The sequence below is a fragment of the Paramisgurnus dabryanus genome, chromosome 21 (assembly GCF_030506205.2).
Source record: "Paramisgurnus dabryanus chromosome 21, PD_genome_1.1, whole genome shotgun sequence".
Taxonomy (NCBI): domain Eukaryota; kingdom Metazoa; phylum Chordata; class Actinopteri; order Cypriniformes; family Cobitidae; genus Paramisgurnus; species Paramisgurnus dabryanus.
The window spans coordinates 7316407-7341620 of record NC_133357.1 but is presented as its reverse complement, the minus strand read 5'-3'; the positions used below and the strand labels follow the sequence as shown (position 1 = coordinate 7341620).

At 35.9% G+C, this 25214-nt stretch overlaps 1 protein-coding gene across 2 annotated transcripts in view; it reads left to right on the top strand.

Annotated features, from left to right (window-relative positions):
* scube3 (signal peptide, CUB domain, EGF-like 3) overlaps positions 1–24896 on the top strand; it is a 116047-nt gene extending 91151 nt beyond the window's left edge. For both annotated transcript variants that reach the window (XM_065269122.2, XM_065269121.2), the window contains 14 exons: positions 2932–3048; positions 10290–10412; positions 11000–11116; positions 11201–11296; positions 14316–14432; positions 14624–14782; positions 14867–15070; positions 15200–15361; positions 17426–17593; positions 18112–18273; positions 19247–19444; positions 19555–19707; positions 20768–20847; positions 21501–24896. In XM_065269122.2, coding sequence (XP_065125194.1) covers positions 2932–3048; positions 10290–10412; positions 11000–11116; positions 11201–11296; positions 14316–14432; positions 14624–14782; positions 14867–15070; positions 15200–15361; positions 17426–17593; positions 18112–18273; positions 19247–19444; positions 19555–19707; positions 20768–20847; positions 21501–21653 — 2009 coding nt within the window. In that variant the 3' untranslated portion in view covers positions 21654–24896. The remainder of the gene's footprint in view (positions 1–2931; positions 3049–10289; positions 10413–10999; positions 11117–11200; positions 11297–14315; positions 14433–14623; positions 14783–14866; positions 15071–15199; positions 15362–17425; positions 17594–18111; positions 18274–19246; positions 19445–19554; positions 19708–20767; positions 20848–21500) is intronic.
* The last annotated feature ends 318 nt before the right edge of the window (positions 24897–25214 follow it).

Below are 25214 nucleotides of genomic sequence, written 5' to 3'. Positions count from 1 at the left end.
CCAAATATGGACACAAAGTTGACTATAGAAGTGAACAGTGTGACAACTTACCCCGCTCTCCCTTACCTACTGATGAAAATGTATATCTGCTGTACTTTTTTTCTCTTCTTATTTTTATTTATAAATTAAACATTAGAGAAGATTCATCAGTCTTTGCTGTTTAAAGGGATAGTTAAATATATAATAGACAAAAAATATATAATTTTTAAATGTATTTCAAAATATACAAAAATATATGTACTGAAATATATTTTGAAATATGTTTACAAATAAATGTCATATATATTAAAATATATTTTAAAAATTAAAATATATATATGGCATTTATATTTAAGTCGCGTTGGAAGAAAATTTTTTGTTTGCTACAAACCTGTAAACATAACAGGTTTAAAAATATTAAAATTAAATATGTTTTTCAAAAATACAAAAATATTATTATATTTTAAAACATATTTAATTTTATACTTCTACTTATAAAGCATATTTATACATTTTATACATTTAATTTATATATAATTAATTTATATTATTTTATACTTTAATATTTTGGCCAGGAAAATATATTTTTTGCCGTATGGGTTGTAAAATGAAGGTTAAAACTAAATATATTTTTAAATTCAAAAATATATTTTATTAAGCTTAACTTTCTACAAAATGTATTTAGCATATATTTAAAACATATTTTTGACCAAAGAAATGTATTATTTTGCTGTATGGATTTACTCATCCTCATGTTGTTCTAAGCCTATATGAGTTTCTTTATTTTGGTGGACCCAAAAAAGAAGATATTTTGATGGTAAGCACACAGTTGATGGTAGCTATTGACATCCATAGTATTCCTTTTTTTTGCATTTTGGGCGAAATGTCTTCAGTTTCCTTTAGAGAAAAAGCATCAGGTCACCTTAGTCTCATCCATTCTCTTTGTCTCATAGATTTTTTCTTTTTTGTCTCCATACTGATGAATCTTTCTGTGTCGCATTCAGGAGAACTCGAGGTCTACAGCTTGTAAATGAGTGTAATGCCAAAGGCCAAAAAAATGAAAAGGGCACAGCAGCTATGAAATGTCACATTATTAAAAATCCTGCTTCAATTCATGCATGTCTTCCTGTCACTTATTGTAAATTCACTTACATTACTTACTGTCATGTCATGTTGTTTCTCTCCATTAAACTGTTTATTGCTGATTGTGTTGTAGATATATTCGGCGTAATTCATATACTTTAGCTTTTTACAAAAAATTGTTTAAATAATAAAATATTGTCAAAATAATGTTTCTTTGTATGAATTTAATAGTATGTATAATATAAACACACAATAAAGATTGGATCATCAGTCCTTTAGGGATATTTGTAATCTCTAAGTGTAGCTGGCGTGTCAGCATTTTAATTGTCCGGAAAACTTGACCTTTTCCAAACATTGTTCACCTCTGGAAAGCTTCCTCTTCTGGTTTCACCTCGAGGACTGATGGCAGGCTGCCTATTGCATGACAAACACATTATTTTAATTTGCTTTCTTCTTTATTCCTTTATCTTTGCTCATTGAATGTTGTCCTTTCCCGGAAAAGGTTGCTTTACACGCCTCTTACAATCTTTAGTTGTTTTTAATTTTTTTATCTGAATGGCTGGAACAAATTGTTTCATCCAATGACCGGTAAAGGCTAGAAAGATAAATCTCTGGGGCGTATTTCACCCCAAAATATAAAATTACACGTTACAGTACATGCATTGTGTCATTTTTAACATTAAGCATACATAATATATACATTATTTTGATTGTCAAGTGCATTTTGTACAGTGGTTGTTTACTGACTTTAAAAAACTATAATAGTGTCCAGATGATTCTCATTTTTGTAATACACTCAGAAAAAGCTACAAAATATGTCAATGGGAAGGTAGCCTTTAAAAAGAGGAACAGATATGTACCTGTGATGCACTCATTCGATACAAATATGTACTTTTTGCCCCAGTGACAGCTTTTGTACCTTTTGTTTGAGATTATACAGTAACATTTTAAAATAATATTTGCATTATGGTTTTGCAAGACAATTGGTTCCTCATTTCCATAAGAAGTTAATCGTGCAAAAATATCTTATTATTAGTTAACTTATAATCATTGTTGGGGAAAGTTACTTTTAAAAGTAATGCATTACAATATTAAGTTACTTCCCAAAAAAGTAACTAATTGCGTAACTTAGTTACTTTTCATGGAAAGTAATATGTTACTTTTGCGTGTTTTTATGACTTCTGCATTCAGAAATTGCATATTTCATCACAAAAATGTCAAGATCTGTCCTGCCATCTTCGTTTCTGACTCAGACTGTTCCTGCTCAGGCGCGCACGCATAAAGTGCATAATTTTGCATGACTACATTCAGTTTAATTCAGTTTATTATTATAATTTTTTTTAAATCAAATTAATTACACTGAAAAGTAACTCAAATATTACTGTGTACATTTATAAAGTAATGCATTACTTTACTTGTTACTTCAGAAAAGTAATATTATTACATGATGCACGTTACTTGTAATGCGTTACCCCCAACACTGCTTATTATTAGTTTTAAAAGCAAGCACCCCCAGCTTTTACAGCCCTGATGTCAAGAGTATCCAGAGCATTGAAGGGTTATTAAGAGTAAATCATTTCCACATGTTGTAATGAGGAGTTAATAAACCTCGACTTTATACAGGTAACTTGTGTTTAGAACAGCTCTAGGTTTATTACCACCAAACTGAAATGATTGACAGCTGAGGGAAAAAGAAAACAACTATTAAAGCTGCTGTTTATCAAGGGTGCTAGATTTGACTGAAACATTTTCACACTTTTATGAATTGTTTTGACACTGATAACATGCGTTCATCAACTGCATGAATAATATTAATGTGAACAGGTGAATAAAGTGCTTTTATCTCTCTTTCTGTTTTTTTTTTTTTAGATATAGACGAGTGCTCGTTCGACCGGGCGTGCGACCACACCTGCGTGAACTCACCTGGAAGTTTCCAGTGCTACTGTCACAAAGGTTACGTCCTCTATGGTGTGGCTCATTGTGGAGGTAACTAATGCATCATGGGATTGTTTTGATTTTGGGACAGTGTTTGTCAGGGCCGGAGTGGGACTCATTTTCAGCCCTGGAGTTTCATGCCTTAGACCGGCCCACTTTAGTTCACGACTGACTATTTAAATAATATATTTAAACCATCAGTATAGTATAAGTCTGCAGTAGTGCACTGTTCTCTGCAGCCTTGCAATTCACTGTATTTTTCAAATAATTTCATATTCCGTGCAAATGCAGTAAACAATTATATTTTTTGCCATAATCATGCATCCCTACCATAAGACCATAATATTACTAAAGTAAACTTATTCAAAAACTAAAGGAAACAAATGTGTTTGTGTTTTCCTCTATATTTCTATTTCTAAAAAATGGTGAGTCTTGAGATTAACTGTTGGGTTGATAACGTTTGGAAACCCCTGATATACAATACACAAGCAAGATTTATCAAGTATGCATTGGAAACAAATGGAAAAAATCTGTATCTTATTTTTTTAGTACTTAGATCATGTCTATTGCTAAATAACGTAGGCTAAGGTACATTGTGTTAAAAAAAAAGAAAACATAATGGATATACTTTTGAAACGACTTTTTTCAAATAAACTAATGAGTTTTGCATCAAATAGATTTTTGTTCCTTGCAATAAACGATGAATAATGACTATTCATAGAGAGTTCATCTATGACTTGGATAAAAAAATACGTTTTGTAAATTCTTTTCCTTTTAGAGACCAGCCCGTTTGTTAAAAGACGCGCTCAAGTTTATTTAAAATATAGACGCGCGGCCGGCAAGCGCACTCAATATAGACGCGTCTGAAACAAAACTCGTGTTCAAGTAAGCGCTTTGAAAACCAGAAGACAGCGGCACGTCCTGCGTTTCCCATGCGTTTTAGATGTCAATGAACCCTAATGCAAGAATTCTTCCAATAAGTGGTCGGGACTCGGGACACAATCAACTTGTGCATAAAGCGGCGGGGACATCTCTCACCCGCAAATACGCGTCATCCCGGTGGCATGACAACACCGGCCCTCGTGGCCAAAAAAAACAGACCGGCCCACCGGGAATCCTCCCGGTTCTCCCTATGGCCAATCCGGGCCTGGTGTTTGTCTTTTATTAGGGTCTTTTCTTGATGAAGATTTTGTGTCTGAGAGGGTCCACACAGAAAAACACATCCAGTGAAAACTGATATCTTCTTTTATAAATGCTCTTTCATTTCATTTGAATCAATACCTAAACCAGCAGTAAGGTGAAGACACATCATCAGATATCTTTTGTGACTGAATAAATGACTTAATATAATCATTGTGTGGCTGGCTGTTGTGCTCTTCCAGGAGATTTTACACCATGAGATATTAAATAAGATTTGGATGAGAGTGTAATGTGTGAAGGGTTCATGTACACGGCTTGGGGTTTTGGTTAGGGTCTGTTTTTAAGAATCTGGTTAAGTTAAGCAGAGATTTACTGTAGGGTTTAATAATGAAAGCTTTGGCTATTCATGTATTGTCACTCCATTGTTGAGAGGAGCGGTAATGATGAATGTGTCTCTCTCTTTATCCATCAGAGCTGTTAGATAACACGCAGATTTATGGAGGTCTCTCTGGAGAATAGTTGCCAGTTTCCCAGAGGGCTTATCTTCAGGGAAATGAATGTTAGGAGTGGGATAGACTAGAATTGCCTTTTAGCAATCGATCACTTACACTATTGTTTTCTATTATGAAAAATGAACAAGATGTGAAAAGCCACCGTATGTTGTTCTTTGTCTTACATTGAACAATTGGTGAATGGTTTTTTAATTGAATTTTCGACTTATAAGCGTGCATTAAAATGTCATTTATTTGTTTCATTTGGAAGAAATATTACACAATATTATTATTATTGTCCAAGTCTAATTCTTAATTAATTTGGGGGATTTATCTGGTTGAGGCAACCTGTGAGGATTGTATTCACATCTGCAGCCCTCTGAACAGAAACACAGACAAACACACAAAAGAAACTCAAAGACACAAACACACAACACAAAAAAGAACACAGTGTTGATTTGTGTCTTTCACTGCTCTCTCACCCTCACCTGCATTTGATCCTGGGCCTGTCTGTACAAGACAAACACAACAACAACTAATGCTTGTACAATCAAACTATGTTTTTCTTATAACTTTATGCCTAAAGAGTTTTCCTCAGACACCCCTTCTCTGATACCCCACCGAAGATACTTCTCCTCAGAGACCCCTTCTTTGATACCTCACTGATACCTCACCGCAAATTCTCCTTCTCAGATACCCCTCCTCAGACACCATTTCTCTGATACCTCACTGATACCCCACCTAAGATACTCCTCCTCAGAGACCCCTTCTCTCATACCTCACCTAAAATTCTCCTCCTCAGATACCCCTCCTCAGACACCACTTTTCTGATACTTCACTGATACCCCTTCTCCTACACCCCTTCTCTGATACCTCACTGATACCCCACCTAAGATTCTCCTCCTCAGATACCCCTCATCAGACACTCCTTCTCTGATACCTCACTGATACCCCATCTCAGATACCCCTCCTCAGACACCACTTTTCTGATACTTCACTGATACTCCTCCTCAGATACCCCTCATCAGACACTCCTTCCCTGATACCTCACTGATACCCCACCTAAGATTCTCCTCCTCAGATACCCCTTCTCAGACGCCCCTTCTCTGATACCTCACTGATACCTCACCCAAGATACTCCTCCTCAGATACCCCTCATCAGACACTCCTTCTCTGATACCTCACTAATACCCCATCTCAGATACCCCTCCTTAGACACCACTTTTCTGATACTTCACTGATACTCCTCCTCAGATACCCCTCCTCAGACACTCCTTCTCTGATAACTCACTGATACCCCACCTAAGATACTCCTCCTCAGATACCCCTCATCAGACGGCCCTTCTCTGATACCTCACTGATACCTCACCCAAGATACTCCTCCTCAGATACCCCTCATCAGACACTCCTTCTCTGATACCTCACTGATACCTCACCCAAGATACTCCTCCTCAGATACCCCTCATCAGACAGTCCTTCTCTGATACCTCACTGATACCCCATCTCAGATACCCCTCCTCAGACACCACTTTTCTGATACTTCACTGATACTCCTCCTCAGATACCCCTCCTCAGACACTCCTTCTCTGATACCTCACTGATACCCCACCTAAGATACTCCTCCTCAGATACCCCTCATCAGACACTCCTTCCCTGATACCTCACTGATATCTAACCTAAGATACTTCTCCTCAGATACCCCTCATCAGACACTCCTTCCCTGATACCTCACTGATACCTCACCTAAGATTCTCCTCCTCAGATACCCCTCATCAGACACTCCTTCCCTGATACCTCACTGATACCTCACCTAAGATTCTCCTCCTCAGATACTCCTTCTCTGATACCTCACAGATACCCCACCTAAGATACTCCTCCTCAGATACCCCTCCTCAGAGACCCTTTCTCTGATACCTCACCCAAGATACTCCTCCTCAGGTACCCCTCATCAGACAATCCTTCTCTGATACCTCACTGATACCCCATCTTAGATACCCCTCCTCAGACACCCCACCTTTGATACCTCACCTCAGATACCCCTCCTCAGATACCTCACCTAAGATACCACATCTCTGATACCCCTCCTTAAATCCCCCTCCTCAGATACATCACGTCAGATACCCATCCTCAGATACCTCACCTCAAATACTCCTGCTCAGATACCCCACTTCAGTTACCCCTTCTCAAATACCCCTCCTCAGATACCTTACTGATACTCCACCTCTGATACCTTAGATACCCCACCTCAATTATCCCTCCTCAGATGCCTCACCTCAGATACCCCTTCTCAGATACCCCACCTCAGTTATCCCTCCTCAAATACCTCACCTCAGTTATCCCTCCTCAAATACCTCACCTCTGATACCCCTCCTTAAATAACCCAGCTCATTTACCCCTCCTCAGATACCTCACCTCTGATAACCCCCCTTAAATAACCCACCTAATTTACCCCTCCTCAGATACCTTACTTCAGATGCCTCACCTCTGATACCCCTCCTTAAATAAACCACATCATTTACCCCTCCTCAGATACCCCTGCTCAGATACTCCACTTTAGTTACTTCTTTTCAATTACCCCACCTCAGATATCCCCCCTTTGATACCCCTCCTCAGATACCTCACCTCTGATATCTCACCTCAAATACCCCACCTCAGAAATCCCTTCTCAGATACCCCACCTCAGATACCTCACTGATACTGTACCTCAGATACCCCACCTCTGATGCAGTATCCCTTCTCAGATACCTCTCCTCAGATGGAGTTGGTGACTTATCAGTGAAAAATCTGTTTTTCGAGGAACAACATGACTTCATAACTTGAGCACAAATCAACATGCTGCTGTGAATCTTGGTTGGAGTCCAGCAGGTTTAATTGTCTGGTGCAGTGGAGACACATGGAGCGGTTCTAGATTAGAGATGTGTCTGAACTTCAGTCTGTCAGTGGTGAAGGTTCAATGTGTCTTGGTGCTTTGGAGATATAGAAGATTAACAGACGTGTCAATCTAAAAGTGACTCTTCACCTCCACACCTCTCTTACTCGCTCTGTCAATTCATGAAGGTTTAGGATCCAGATGAAGAGGAAATGTAAAAGTCAAAGGTGTCGCCCCTGCAGATCTGATGGTGAAGAGAAAGACAAAGAGAGGAAAACTAGACTAGTCTACCAAATGCTTCTCTTCTCTCGCATTTCCTTTTCACAGTAAACCACTTTATCTAAAGACTCTTTCTCTCTGTCTGCTTTCTTCTATCTTTCTTCACTATCTCTGCTCATCTCACATATTGTTCAGCATCCCAAAGAAACTTACCAAACTACATGACTAATGAGTTTATTGCTGTGAGTTTTGAGACTGTCTAATGCTAACACGGTTCTAAATGTTGAAAAAATACAGTTTTTTACGATTGCTATGACACCTTTTTCAATACTTTTAACAAATTTTCTAAACTCTTAACGCACCAACACACCTACAATACACAACTGGCAAAGCAGTTAATTTTATCCTCAAAATCACACATTGTAAACTAAACTCTCACACTCTTTACAAAAACACTGTAAACATGTCTCAGAATCAACTAGTTATACCACATCACCAACACATGTTCTCTTCCAACAGAAACATTTAGTCAATCATAACACAATGTCATGAAAAACACAAACATTAGATGGAAAAACAAAAACTGCATAAGTTTATGTGTCAGCCTGTCCTTATACAATAGACAGTAGATTTTATTGATTATAGACTGAGTTTTGCACTACAGTTTCTTTTGAAAACTTGTTTATATTTTTGTTTAGTTGGGTTTAGTAAATGCATGCCTTATGTTTGTTTTGCTGCAGAAATTCAAGACAAAAATTAATCCTCCAGCTTAGAGTACAGTTTATGAAAAAAAGTAGACAGAATTGCTGCAGTAAAGACTTTACAGTATTTACAACAGGATATTACTGCAAGATAACAAACATATTCAATATTACTTCCTTTTACAGTAAAAAAGTAAAAATAAAAAAATACAAACAGAAAAGGCCACTGAAAATAAAGTAAAAGGAAAATCTCATAATCGAATCTATTGCGTTTCTATTTGGCCACATGTTCTCATTCACATCACACCTGATATCTTCTCTGGCAAGGCATCTTGGAAATAATCTTTTGCCATGTCTTATCCACCCCTAACAGTGTTCAGGTGTAATGTCTGGGAATGCACCATCTATTGCATCCAGGTGGGACTGGAGGAAAACCTTCCCCTTGTCCTGGTGGTCTTCCGTTGACTTGTGCAGACATATATCTTATTTTTTGTGTTGCTCATATTGTTTTTTTTCCACACAAGATGGACCTAAAGAGGCCCTCCTTTACTCTATTGTATGGTCATGCAATTGAAAGAACCTGAGTGTGTTTCCTACACTGTAAAAAAAATCCGTAGAAATTGCAGCTGGGTTGCCGGTAATTTACCGTAGATTTAAATTTATGTTATTTACTTGCAAAATTTTGTTCAAAGTTGAATGAACATTTAACATTTACAAGTCTTTGTCTTTACAGAGTAAAACTAAAAAAAACAGCATCAAGCAAAACGTTCTGGGAAATAAAATCTGAAGTAAAAAAAACAGAAAAAGGTTGATGATGATTTCTGGCTCCCAGAATGCTTTGCATGAGACTGTTATTGTATAGTTTTTTTTCTGTAAAGATAAAGACTTGTTAATATTTAAAATTTATTTAACTTTGAACAAACTCTTGCCAGTAAATAACATAAATTTAAATCTACGGTAAATTACCGGCAACCCAGCTGCAATAACATTGTAATTTCTACGGATTTTTTTTACAGTGTAGGTGGGAATCAGCTGTGATTTATATATTTGCATTGGTACAATAAATTGTTTTTCAATCTCAATGGAATAAAATACAGGGAATATATTTACGTTTCAATACATCATATAAACAGCTGTTTACTTTGACTATAAGTGAGGTTTAGCACATGATGTTATCTGTTTTGACGTGCTGTGTGAAAGCATTTGTAAATTTGACTTTAAAAATCTATTGTTTTGGTCTTGTTTGAGCTTGTTTGTAAAAGAAGTTCAAGCATTTTAAATTTGTGTTAATTATATGCATTTTGTGTTAAACCAACAAGAAATGTGTTAATAGTATAGCTTACACAGGTGGATGTTTTGCTAACTGTGTTAAGAGTTTTGAAAACTTGTTAAAAGTATTGAAAAATCTGTCATAGCAATCGTACAAAACTGTAAAGTCTTTGTAGACTGTTGTGCTGAGAAATGATTATGTCCTCTCTATCTGAACAAATGTGGAAGCGTTTTGTGCAGCATTTTGGGATGCACGAGCAAGGTGTGTCAACCAACTCCGCTCCACCTCTGTATCCGCCCCCATTTTGCTGCTTTCGGCACATCTATTGAAAATTAACTTGACACTCACGACTGCCGCATATCATGTAAAACACCCATAAAACAGCAGTTTGTTACATTGTGACATCATCATGTTGCGTGGTGGATAATCACCTTTCCTATTTGAATTATTATCCTGGAAAAAGTGTTTACAACATAGAATTGGCAGATCAAGTCAAACACACTGAATTGTGGGACATTAATATACATTTCTATATTTTTCTCTATATGGCTTTTTAGAACAAAGATAAAATGTATTCATTTTTGTTTATTGTTGTTTTATAGATATTGATGAATGCAGCATCAATCGAGGTGGCTGTAAGTTCGGATGTTCGAACACATTGGGCAGTTATGAGTGTACCTGTCCTCCAGGATACAAACTGCACTGGAATAAGAAGGATTGTGTCGGTATGTGGACATTGCCACCTACAGGACATTTACATGCCACTACAAACAAAAACTGTTTGAAATGCAAAACACCAAAGACCAAAGTTTGTCATGTGGATATTCAGATTTTCACTGCAAAAATGACTTTGTTCCTCGTTTTTAGTACAAATATCTAAAAAATCTTAAATCAAGATGCATTTTTGGTTTAGCAAAATGATGAAGAAAATAAGTCTAGTTTTTAGACAAAAAAAGTGAATTTTGTGCTTTAAACAAGCAAAAATCTGCCAATGGCAAAAGACAAAAAATTCAAGAAAATTTTTCTTATCTCAATGGTAGATTCTTTTTACTTGTTTTAAGTACAAAATCACTTAAGATTTTTTTGTTTAAAAACTAGCCAGTCATTTTGCTCATCAAGAAAATGCATCTTGATTTAAAATTGTTTAGATTTGTACTGAAAACAAGACAAAAATACCAAATAAGAAAGTCATTGAAGTGTTTATAAACTGTGTGTCTTGGCAAAAAGCAATGTTCTAGTGCTCAGTAAAATCTAAACACAATGATGTGTCATTTATATGAGATGATGAAGTGTGTGTGTTTAATTCATACAGAGATTGTGAAGTGTGCGTCCAGTCTGCTGTCCTCTAAAGCAACGCTCACCTGCAGTAAAACTGGGAAAAAAGAGAGCTGTTCCCTCACCTGTGCATCTAAAGCACATTACCTGGCAGGTAAAAAAAAACTTAATTTATGCTTGTTCATTCTGTTCGAGTTTACTTAATCATAGTATATATTAATATGTATTTGTCCCACAGAATCAGATAACAGTTATTCTGTAAGTTGTGGGATGCCCATCCTGCGAGGTAAAGCTCAGAGTCGGTCAAACACGAGCAATGTTCAGAGCTGTATAGGTGAGATACAATAACACTACAGCTGCTATTTATGCTATAAATTATCATGTTTTTGTAAAACTGGTGTAGGATATGAATTAGATAAATTATTATTACATGGGGTAACACTTTACACAAAGGTTGTATTTGTTAACATTAGTTAATGCTTTAGCTAATATGAACTAACATACTTCTACATCATTTATTCATCTTAGTTAATGTTTACTAACACACTGCAGAAAATGATTTTCAAGAAAAAAATGTCTTAGTATTTTTTCCTTGTTTTCAGTAAAAATATCACAAAATTCTTAAATGAAGATGCTTTTTCTTGATGAGCAAAACGACCCAGGAAAATAAGTCTAGTTTTTATCAAAAATATCAAATGTAAGTGATTTTGTGCATGAAACAAGCAAAAAAATCTGCTAATGGGATAAACAAATTTTTCTTGAATTTAGTGTTTAAGAAAAATGTTCAAGATTTTGTTGCTTACCCCATTGGCAGATTTGTTTGCTTGTTTTATGCACAAAATCACTTACATTTGATATTTTTGGTCTAAAAACTAGACTTATTTTCTTGGGTCGTTTTGCTCATCAAGAAAAAGCATCTTCATTTAAGAATTTTTAGATATTTTTACTAAAAACAAGACAAAAATACTAAGAATTTTTCTTCTTGAAAATCATTTTTTGCAGTGAATAAATGATGAAGTCCAGGGGGTTATTACAAACCAAGTCAAAATATCTGCCAGTGCAGTAAGAAAAAATAAGCTTAAATTAAGTTTATTGAATTTACTCGAAACTGGAATTAAGTTTACTTCCTGCATTGGCAGATATTTTGACTAAGTAAAAAAAACTCTTGATTTTCATTATTTATTTTAATAAACAAGATTTAAAATCTTAAGCCACTTGCTTACCAAGTAAATTTATCTCAATGTAAGAATTTTCAGATATTTATACTAGAAAACAACACAAAAATACTAAGTACACTGTAAAAATTGAATTTCAAGAAAACATTTTTTTTAGTATTTTTGTCTTGTTTTCAGTAAAAATATCAAAAAAAAAAAAAATTTAATTTATATGCTTTTTATTGATGAGCAAAACAACCCAAGAAAAAAGTCTAGTTTTTCGACCAAAAAAATCAAACATAATTGATATTGGGCATAAAACAAGCAAAAAAATCTGCCCATGGGGTGGGCAAAAAAATCTTGAACATTTTTCTTAAAAACTAAATTCAAGAATTTTGCTAGTTTTATGCACAAAATCACTTAAATTTGACATTTTTGGTCTAAAAACTAGACTTTTTTTGGGTCGTTTTGCTCATCGAGAAAAAGCATCTTAATTTAAGAATTTTTAGATATTTTTACTGAAAACAAAACAAAAATACTAAGTAAGAAAGTCATTTTTTGCAAAGGTGGCACATTTTTTCTTGCAAAAAAATATTTTCAAGAAAAAAATTCTTAGTATTTTTTTGTCTTGTTTTCAGTAAAATATCTATAAATTGCTTTTCTTGATGAGCAAAACGACCCAAGAAAATGTAAAAATTTGAGTGATTTGTGCATAAAACAAGCAAAAAAATCTGCCAACGGGGTAAGCAAATTTTGCCTAATGAAAATTTTTCTTGAATTTAGTGTTTAAGAAAAATGTTCAAGATTTTTTGCTTACCCCATTTTTTTGCTTAAGAATTTTTTTCTTGAAAATGATTTTTTGCAGTGCACGTAGGCGGCTATTTTCATAAACTGACATTTCAACCTCTCCGGTTTCAAAAATAACTTTGTGCACACATGTCAGTTTTCAAGAAAAGTGTTCATTGACACGTACCCGTGTATATATGCCATCAAGCGCATGCCAAACCTCTAGGTGGCGGTGTAACAAGAAGCCCAAGTAAGCCAATCATAATCCCGAAAACAGCAACGAATCCCTTCCTGTTCCTCTTTTGAACGAGGTCGCACTTTTAGATGCGAGCGTAGGTGCAAGCTCTGGCGCATACTGTGATGTCGGCTGCCTAAACATACATTTGTCTCAGTTTACATTCAATCGTGGCCGGAGTTTTTAGAAAGAATCAGTTTCAGAGCGAGTTCTCCGTTTGCGTGTAAACAAAGGGGGCAAACGAAGGTTTTTAAAAATAACCATGTACATGTAAACAGGGCCTGATTGACGTGTTGGCGTGCTTTTCTGGGGGAAGTGCCCATATAAGGCATATGGGGTCAATGATACATAACAGGTACCCATGTATGAAAAAACTTTTTGAAACTTGTAGGAAAGAGGAGCTTGCACGCTCTCATTAGCATCATGTTGGAGACAGCCTGATCAAGAGTAGTAAATATATTTGTTTTAATATTTACGATTTGGGAACGGGAAGTCCAACACGATCAGGAGCAGCAAAATAATTGCAATGACACTACACACTGAAAGTTTTCTTAGTCAAAAAATCGGCTCCGGTAAAACACTAATCGGGTCAAGCCCCCCTTTCAATTGCTAAGGGTGCAAATCAATAAATTGATCGTTGTTAGTTTATGTTAGCTAAACTAAAGTTAACAAATGAACAAAGTACAGTAACATCATTTGTGGTTTTTTACAACATGGCATTCATCAGATTTTGTCTGCTTGATTTTGATGTTATATGTCAAAGGTTTTACTAACAAGGTTGCATATTTAGTTTGTGCTCCTGGGTTTTGTGGTCGTTGCCTGATTGTTTAGAGATGAATGGATGAGCTTCAAGCTCTATTTGTGAAGGTTCTGGAAGCCGATGAGACGTTTCTGATGACCATCTGCGGCTCAGGACCGAAACCTCACAGCTGTGCTATTACAATCGCTTGATGTGCCTGACAAACTTATTAACCATGCCTGGTGTTTGTTTTTGATGTCAGACTTGTTTCATTTAACACATTAGGATTGCATTCATCTCAGATCCCTCTTCAGAGTGAACATAAGGCAAACCTGATTTAACTTCAAAGAAAACAAATATGTTTATGATTCGAATGTATTTCGTTGCTGTCAACAAGGGCTTTATATAAATGTGTCAATGCCTCTGTGTTTGGTTGTAGAAACTCAGGCTCCTCCGGTGAAACAGACGGCGTCCTTCCGGATCAAGAACGCCAAATGTCACCTGCACCCAAAGCACAAGGGGAGAGCCGAGGACAACGGCAGACAGATCGGGCCAGGTCAGAGGAACTCAAGGGTACCATATCATTTCGATGGTCCCTGGAAAAAAGTCGTAGAGATAAAACTGTGTCTTGTTTTGGTTATACTTACTGCAAGTGTTAACAAGCTGTTAGTTGGATCCAACAAGGCGTCATGTTGTCGCTGTCACACCAGCAGTCTGTGAAACCTAAACAAAAATTTTGATTCGCAGGCGGACAGCCGTGCAACAACTGCCTGGTCACGTTTGTTAACCTGAAGTGTGACTCTTCCAAGAAAGCCAAAGGTCGGCGGGCACGTAACCCGCCGAGCAAAGAGGTCACGCGAATCACTCTGGAGCTGGAGGCCGAGGTCAAGCCGGGAGACGCCACGGGTGAGAAGAACATCCGGACACGTGACTCAAATAAACCCTAAAGCTGTTTCTCACGATGATCGTCGTCTTGTTGTCGTCTTACAGGGAACTGTAATGTGATGTGTCAAAGGCAGCGTATGGAGCAGCAGATGAAGTCATACATCAAAGCCCTGAAGAAGTCCATTAACCAGGAGCGATTCCTCATCCGGGTGGCTGGATTAGAGTATGAAGTGGCACAGAAGCTCCCTCAGCCCGCACCAAAACAGGAAAACTGTGGACCGGGTCGAGAGAAAGACAGTGGTCGCTGTGGTAAGTGTGATCGATCCTCTGTTAACAAGAATCAATGCTATCTAAAACTGAGACCATTTTAAGAAGATGAGGTGAGAGTTTCTGTTTGCTCACTGCTGCCCTCTGCTGGTTGCTCTCTCTTTCTCTCAGTCAGATGTTTGCCCGGCTCGTATTACCACGGTGAACAGGAGCGCTGTGTTCAGTGCCCACCTGGAACGTTTCAGGAACGTGAAGGTCAGCTGGCGTGTGACCTTTGCCCTGGAGGAGACCGCCACGGTCCAGCAGGTGCTCGCAACATCACGTCATGTGCAGGTAACTACATCCATCTCAGTTCAGCTGTACCTTTAATATGTCCTAAAGTAAAGGTTTGTCGTTTATAGTCTTCATTTAAATTTAATAGATATTTAAAGAAATAGCTTACCAAAATATGCAACTTTTCTCACAATTTAATCGCACTCATCCTAGATGTACAAATGAAAAAATCGTTTTTATCTGAAGTTGCTTGCTTAAATTTTTAAAATTACTTCTGTGGACAAATGAAGACATGAGTTTACATTATTAGAAATATGCAATTTATAACAAATATAAATGATATATATAAATGAAGGACTGTGAATAAGAGGCCAGAATAGATGTTAGCTCATTCAATACTGTATAACATGAGTCTTCAACAGGGGGTCCATGGCCCCTTGGGGGTCCGTTGTGGTGTTACATGCACCAATTTTTTTTAAGGGGGCACAGCTCACAAAAATTTGTGCATAAACAGACATTAAAAGAAATATTATAGAGCGTTTACGGTCTTTTCCTTGGCACTTCCACATACATTTCTAACAATCTGAGCTCCTCTGCCTTCATGTGAAAAGAACCAAAATCAAAGTGTTGACCAACTTTTATGTTAAATACATCTGTAAATTAAATTAATCTGAGTAATGACATCTGAAATGGCATTTATGTTTATTTACGTTTTAATGAATTACTTTTTTAACTGTGCCATTAATGAATTTGTACTGATTCATGTTTTTTAAAATGAATGTAATTTAAGTGCATAAAGTATATAAACAATGAAAATGACAAAAACAACAGCCACGTGATAGATTTTAATGTTCAATGCTGTAATTTATAATTTTCGCTTAATTTCAACTTTCATTTTAAATGCAATTATTAAAACTTTATTAAAAGTATATATGTATATTTATTCAAAATTATATAAAATATATATGTTTTTGTAAAATGATCAGAGGAACACATTTTGCACTAAATTTGACCTCATACTGTTTGTGAACTCTGGCGAACATTTTGTCTCATTCACTAAGCATGCGTATGCACAAATTTGTGCTTAAAATGTGAGTACGGACATTTTAACTTACAAATCGTGATTCAACAAAAACTTTCACACTAAATTTTCTACTAAATGTTTGCAAATACATAAGAATAACTTAGACCACACGTGCACAATAATCACGAACAAGGAACACAACCCCTATAAAATATATCTGTGTTATATATTTTATATTTTTTTCCTTGTTCGTGATTATTGCGCACATGTGGTCTAAGTTGTTCTTACGTTTTTGCATAGATTTAAAATAAATGTAAGTATGAAAGTTTTTGTTGAATCATGATTTGTATGTTAAAACATCCGTACGCACATTTTACAAACAAATTTGAGCGTACGCATGCTTAGTGAATGAGACCCAATGTCTCTAGAAATGAATCTAGAAATCTACAAGTATAATGTCGAGACATTTTTAACCATATCTTTTTACACATCGAGGGTTAACTGCACATTACTGTACACGGGTTTGGAAATGTTGTGAGCATTTCAGAGAACGTTTTAATTCTTCAGATGACAAAATGCAGCAGCAAGGAGCCGGTGACCGCTCTCAAATGCTGATGATGTTTTCGACTGCACTGTTGCGTCTGCTGCCTGAATGAAGCAACGTGTAACATGATCAAAAAATATATCAAAAAGCCGAAAATCTCTGAAAAGTGTTGAGGATGCAGCACAGAAATGATAATATGGTGCATATTAAACAGATAAAAATACAAGTAATACATTAATGGGCGCGGCTTTGATTCTGTGGTTGCATGCAAAATCAGTTTGAATGGGCATGACGCCTCTGCTGGGGTGCTTCAAATATTGTTTGATTTTAAAATAATTGTATAATTAAATTAGGCATCAAACTACAGTAAATGCATTAATAGGTTAATAATAGAAATGATAAAAACTTGATTGAAATTCCAAAAATTCCCATATTAAATATTTTGAGCTCATCTAGCAATGGCTACATCATGTATCGATCGCAACGTGTGTAAGTTCAATGATGCAGGTTGAAATCTGAAAATATGTTAATTGATAGGTTTACTTCTTGTTGATAGGTCAGTGTCCTCCAGGTTATTTCTCCAGTGATGGCTTTAAACCGTGCCAGTTGTGTCCTCTGGGCACATATCAACCTGACCCGGGACGAACTCTCTGTTTCCCCTGCGGAGGAGGACTCGGCACCAAAAGAGATGGCGCAAGCTCCTTTAATGACTGTGAGGTCAAAGGTCAGACATCTTTACACTTCATATAAGAGGGTTCGGTGCACCTTAATAACAACCCTGTTTATTTTGGTCTGGAATATTTAGAAGAAAAGAAAGAAAATTTGCTTTTGATCTGTGGTACTGATTATTTAAAACACACTGACGAGCAGAAGTGGACAACACTAAAGTCTTTAAATCACACCCATGTGCACCATCTGTATGTGAGATCTTCATCATGCTAAAACTCATCTCACAATAATCCCTTCAATGTGTTTTTTGTGTGACAGAATGGCAGCGGCATAAAATTTAAGAAAGATGTTTATAAGAAAAACACTTGATTTATATATGCTTTGATTTTTTGAGTTAAATATGTAAAACATTGCTAGTTTTAGGATGAACTGAAACGTCTTCAACAGTGTCGAGTTTATTGTGAATCAACACTACGGTGCAATTATTTGTAGTATTTTTCCCACTTTATTCTGTTACAGTATTTCATAAACTCTTCTCTAAACAGTTAATGAAACTTGTGTGTGTTTGTGTAGTGTTGTGTTCTCCAGGTCATTATTATAACACCTCGGTTCATCGCTGTATCCGTTGTCCTCATGGCACTTACCAGGCCGAGTTCAGACAGAACTACTGCATCTCCTGTCCTGGAAACACAACCACAGATTTCGACGGGGCCATCAGTGTCTCTCAATGCAAGAGTGAGTTCAGTCCGTATTTAGTCTCACTGTACAAACCTGTTTACCATCAGAAAATGAAGCAGACATCAATAAAGGACGTTTGTGAGAGCAGGCTGAGGATGTTTACCTGTAGCTCCATTGGTTTAGCATCATGGTTTTGATCCCAGAAAACAGACATGATGGTAAAATGTGTGCCTTGCATGCACTGTAAGTAACATTTGATATAATGCATAAATGTAAATGTAAGACAGGACATCTACTCAGGCCATGAGATTATTTTACTGTTTATGTGAGGAACAGAATTTTTAGGCTCACTGTGCTTACAACTCGTCTAGCTGGCCATACTCGATCTACTCACATTACTCTTTATGAATGCAATAATAGATGTGTTTTTACTCAAGGAGTATACAGGTATACATTTCTTTTGTCCTCACATTCTTTACTGTAGTTCCCTTTCACATTCCTGCCTAAAGGCTCATTATGCAGCTCATTATGCGAGTCTTTTGTTTCCTCAGCTGTCAATCAATCCTTCTCACATACCGCCCCTCTAAACAAAAAGTGTCTTACAATTTCTAAATCAATATATTGTTTTAGTTTGATGTAAACTTGAAAAATCACAGTTAAACAAAATTATAATCTACTAGAAAGAAATGGGAAGTCGACTTTCATTCTTTGCTGTAAAAATTTAACTGGCCAAATACTGTAATGCTCAAATTGATCTTTGGTAGAGAAAAGGCCTCAGTGATGTCAGATTCCTGACTGAATCTTTTTTTAGTGATTTACACATTGTTATGAATGATTTAGGATTCGGAAATTCATGTAAAAGTAATAAAAATGTCTTGATCAAAAAGTGTTGGGAATCCTCTTCCAAGTAATACTGAGATGACTTACAGGAAGTTGGTAAGAAAAAAATGTATGTGTAGATGTATGTGTAAAAAGTATGTATGTCCTAAATAAAATCACTGTAACTGTTTGTTTGGGGTTGTGTGTTTAGATCGGGAATGCGGCGGTGAAATCGGGGAGTTCATCGGGTACATCGAGTCACCAAACTATCCAGGAAACTACCCGGCCAACATTGAGTGTGTTTGGACCATAAACCCTCCACAAAAACGCAAGATTCTCATCGTGGTGCCAGAAATCTTCCTCCCATCTGAGGATGAGTGTGGAGACGTTTTAGTCATGAGGAAGAACTGTGAGTGTTTCTGTCAATAACAATAACTTCAGCTCAACGTATCGTGTTGTACGTAGGTCTGATGTTTATAAATCTCCATCGATTTAGATGTTGGGTTCTTCTCGTCACAGGGTCAGCAACCTCCATCACCACCTACGAGACGTGTCAAACGTACGAGAGACCCATCGCTTTTACGGCTCGATCCCGCCGCCTCTGGATTAACTTCAAATCAAACGATGTAAACAGCGCTCGAGGATTTCAGATTCCATATGTCACATATGATGGTAAATGATGATCTCATAATCAATCCATACTGATCAATTATTGATATATACGCATCAGACGTTAGACTGCCAAACATTACTTTCTTACACTGCAAAAAATGATTTTCAAGAAAAAAATTCTTAGTATTTTTGTCTTGTTTTCAGTAAGAATAAATAAAAATTCTGAAATTAAGATGCTTTTTCTTAATGAGCAAAACAACCCAAGAAAATAAGTCTAGTTTTTAGGCAAAAATATCACATTTAAGTGATTTTGTGCATAAAACAAGCAAAAAAAATCTGCAAGTGGGGTGAGAAATTTTTTCTTGAATTTTGTTTTTAATTTAGTGTTTAAGAAAAATGTTCAAGATTTTTTTGCTTACACCATTGGCAGATTTTTTTGCTGGTTTTATGCACAAAATCACTTAAATTTGACTTATTTTCTTGGGTTGAATTTTTAGGTATTTTTACTGAAAACAAGACAAAAATACTAAGACTTTTTTTTCTTGAAAATCATTTTTTTGCAGTGTGCAGTATGTAAAGCAAACACTGATCACCATAATGGTGGTTTGTTGAAATTGAATTTTTCTTTCTCTCTCTTTCTGCACTAAATGGCAGTGGCAGGGTTGAATAGTCCAAATAGTCAGGGGCGCTATTATTATAATAAGATCCCCTTATGACATCACAAGGGGAGCCAAAATTCAATAAGCTGTTTTTTCACATGTTTGCAGAGAATGGTTTACCAAAACTAAGTTACTGGGTTGAGCTTTTTCACATTTTCTAGGTTGATAAAAGCACTGGGGACCCATTTATAGCACTTAAACATGAAAAAAGTCAGATTTTCATGATGTCCCCTTAAAGCACAAATTCACTTAAATTTGATATTTTTTATTTTCTTAGGTTATTTTGGTCATCAAGAAAATGCATCTTTATTTAAGTTTTTTTTTTAGATATTTGTACTGAAAACAAGACAACAATACTAAGCAAGCAAGTCATTTTTTTTGCAGTGTATGCACATGTAAGATTTATATTTGTTCTGCTTGTTAGTAACTTTTTTGCTGTTGTCTGTTTTTCTCTTCTCTAGAGGATTACGAGCAGCTGGTTGAAGATATTGTAAGAGACGGACGACTTTATGCATCTGAAAACCATCAGGAAATACTCAAGGTCAGTTTGATTTAACATACACACTTTTTTTAACTATTCACCTCTTTGGACAAGAGTTAAAAAATCACTAAAGATGCAACTAGAAACACTGCAAATGATGAAAGTCAGAATTCAAATGTAAAAACTGAAGTAATTAGGAGGCATACAGGAGTGTGCAAAAGTTTGGGCACCCCTAACAATTTCCATTATTTTAACTTATTATTAATATTTGGGTGTTTGGGTCAGCAATTTAATTTTGATCTATCAAATAACTGAAGGACACAGTAATATTTCAGAAGTGAAATTAGGTTTATTCACTGAAAAAAATGATTCATTCAATTTACTCAATTTTTTAATGTAAGTGGTTGCAATCAATTTATTTAAGCTACATTTGTTTTAAATGTAGCTTTAATAAATTGATTGCTAAAAAAAATAGAGTAAATTGAATTAATCTTTTTTTTCAGTGTTGGATTAACAGAAAATGTGCAATATGCATAAAAACGAAATTAGACAGGTGCATAAATTTTGACTTAATTTATCAATGAAAATCATGGAAATTGTCAGGGGTGCCCAAACTTTTGCATACGACTGTATATAAAATGCAATGTCCATATAAATAAATGCCGACAATTTTTATGAAATCTTCATTCTTCGTTTTTTCTCTTTCTAATCAGGATAAAAAACTCATCAAAACTCTTTTCGATGTGCTGGCTCATCCAAACAATTACTACAAGTATTCCACCCGAGACTCGACAGAGATGCTTCCACGATCCTTCATACGCCTCATACACAGCAAAGTCTCTGCCTTCCTGCGTCCATACAAATAATACAAAAGCTCCGCCCACCCCCGCATCCCTCCAATCACCTGACTGCGACTCAATGGGATCTTACACACACACAAACACACACACACACACATAACCACGCCTAATGACATCACGCTATGAAGATTTCAGATGCTTCGCTTCACCTTAACCTTTCAATTTCTTTGCTCTTATCAGTCGATCTCAGCGGGAAAAACATCTTATGTGTAGTTTAACTATAATGCGTCTGAAGCGTTCTCGGTCGGTCACACTCCATGTTTTTGTTTGATCGTATGAATGTTTGAGTGCTCCGTCCTAAAGCGCTCATTGAATAATATGGTTGGGCCCCATGTGACTTTAAAACGCACGTCTGGTATGATTTCGATGAGTTAAAGAGTGCGATGTACAGACAAAGTTGTAGCATGTCAAAGAAATGAAATATTTGTTGAACTGGAGCAAGCTGTGACCGTGCTTTTAAAATATTTAAAATAGACTTTTCCAGCTCAAATCTCCATTAGTATAAATGTACAATTATTTTGTCTATCTGTACTTGTAACGTGCTCTTGGTAAGACCTGATTCATATCAAGCATTTATATTTGAGCTCCTAGAGCAGTCATGTTAATCTCTAAAGGTCATGCTGTTAAAACAGTCATGTTCTGTTAAGGTCTGTCTGTTCAGACACCGGACGACTCCGGGCCGGATCCGCACCGGAGCTGCCAATTTCAGCCCGGATCCGGCCCGGAGTCGTCTGCTGTCATTGTATTATTATTGAACTGCATATTCATCTATTTCCTAATATTCAAGTTAATTTAACAAGACAAGAAGATGTGCGTTATTGAAAAGGCTCGGGTGATGAAAAGGTCGCTTGTTATTTAAAACAGTGAACACTCAGTTCTGCGAGAGACCAGGACAGAAATGTTTTTTTTTTTGCAGGACAAGAAATTGCTGCTTCTTCGAAAACGTCACTTTAAACCTTCTGCTTTATCTAATAAGATCCCAGACATTTATCCCTGCAGAGAAGAGAGAGAAGAGCAGTTAGGGGCCGAACTCTTTTAGATGTTCGTAGTGTTTTCATAATGCAAACGTGAATCACTGATAAATATATGAAAGATAGGTTAACACGGATGAACTTGAGTCCTCAGCAGGACTTTCACATTTGTTTTGCACATAACTCTCATCATCCAGAAGATCCAAAGAGAAGCAGTGTTTGGTTAACAGGTTTCACCGGACTGCAGTCTGGTTCGCTTGTAAGTGCCTAAAGTACAAAACAGTCAAAACCTGTGGATGTCAACATTTATGAGTGTTTCCTGTATCTCGGTGTTCTTTATGAATGCATTTATAAAGTCACAACACTTCACACAGAGATAAGTTAAAGGTGCAGTGTGTAGATTTAAGCGCCTCTAGCAGTGAGTTGATGAATTGCAACCAAAATGCATAGAGAAGCTACGGTAGCCACCACAGGACAAACATGTTGTCGTCTAAGACAAAATACATTAGTGACAGTAGAGCAGTTTGTCTGTTTAGGGCTACTGTAGAGACATGGTGGCACAAAATGGCGACTTCCATGTAAGGGGACCTGCGGCGTATGTAGATAAAAATGCCTCATTCTAAGGTAATAAACATGTACACTGCAAAAAAATATTTTTTAAGAAAAAAAATTCTTAGTATTTTTGTCTTGTTTTCAGTAAAAATATCTAAAAATTCTTAAATTGACTCTTTCCCCGCCAGCGTTTTTAAAAAAAGTTGCCAGCCAGCGCCAGCATTTTTCATGATTTTCACAAAAGTTTAATGCTTTCCAGAAAACGTTCTTTCTAAGTATATAAGTAAATATATAAACAAACAATATATCAGATGAAAGAACAGACCCTCTGCTTTCAAACAAAAAAAACGTTTCATCCTACCTTCATTAGTTCTCTTGTTTCTTCAAAAACACCCAATTTTGAGCAAAAAGCTGAGATAATTAAATTTTTGCGAAGGACTTTTAATAGAGATCCCATTCAGAGCAATCTTTAAAACACACACAGAGTTCTTTCTCCTTCACGTGAGGCGCTACTTCCGGGTTGTATAAGTTGCGGAAGTGCGCCACCTGGTGGATAATAGCGGTATTGCGGAAAGACGGAAAATCTCGTCATTGGCGGGGAAGTGTTTTCTCTTAATTGACGAGATATCTCGTCAATGGCTGCGAAAGATTTAATATGCTTTTTCTTGATGAGCAAAATTTCAAAAAAATTTACCAAATTTAAGTGATTTTGAATGGGGTAAGCAAAACATTTTGGACATTTTTCTTAAACACTAAATTCAAGAAAAATTCAGGAAAAATTAGCTTGTTTCATGCATAAAATCACTTAAATTTTATATTTTTGGTCTAACAACTAGACTTATTTTCTTGGCTCATCGAGAAAAAGCATCTTAATATAAGAATTTTTAGATATTTTTACTGAAAACAAGACAAAAATACTACGAACATTTTTTCTTGAAAATAATTTTTTTTTGCAGTGAAATAGTAAGGGTTTATACACCACTGATAATATAGTTGTGTATATTATATTGCATTTCTGACAAAAGATCCTTCCAAAATTTACACACTGCACCTTTAACAAACACTGAGGACAAACAAAGCTCTGGATCGGTCAATTCATACCCAGTTATCATTTGTAAACATTCAAGAGGACTTGTCACAATGGCAGTTTGTCCTTTTTTGTATATTGTATATATATAATTGACTAATTGGAGTCTTAGCGAAAAGTTCAAAGTTGTTCTTTGACCTTGGGTGCATCCCAATTCAGGGGTTTTGAAGGCAAGACTCAATATTTAAAGGCTGCAGCCTCTGAAGTCCACAAAGCGAAGTGAAATGAGACGGTCCAAAGGGCGTTGTGTCACTTTATGTTCCCGCTCATCATGCTTGTCAGCAGGACACAACAGCTTAGACCTTTCATACTTTTAAAAATAAACAAAGCCAGATACTGATGCAGCATAAACTACCCAACAATATATACAATTTACCAACTTTAGAAACTTACAAAAGTAAAAGCAACATGCACAATATTGCAGCAATAATATTAATTCACATCACTTAAACATAATTTATAATAATAAAACCATAACAAGGACCTTTCATTTGCAAAATATAAAATTTTATTTAACTACAATTTTACTGCAAAAAAATGATTTTCAAGAAAAAAACATTTCTTAGTATGTTGGTCTTGTTTTCAGTAAAAATATCTAAAAATTCTTAGAAAATATCTAGAAAATAAGTCTAGTTTTTAGACCAAAAATATCAAATTTAAGTGATTTTGTGTATAAAACAAGCAAAAAAATCTGCCAATGGGGTAAGCAAATTTTTCTTGCATTTTTCTTGAATTTTTTGTTTAAGAAAAATGTTTAAGATTGTTGTGCTTACCCCATTGGCAAATTTTTGATGCTTGTTTTATGCACAAAATCACTTAAATTTGATATTTTTGGACTAAAAAGTAGACTTATTTTCTTGTGTTGTTTTGCTCATCAAGAAAAAGCATTTTAATTTAAGAAATTTTAGATATTTTTGCTGAAAACAACATAAAAATACTAAGAATGTTTTTTCTAGA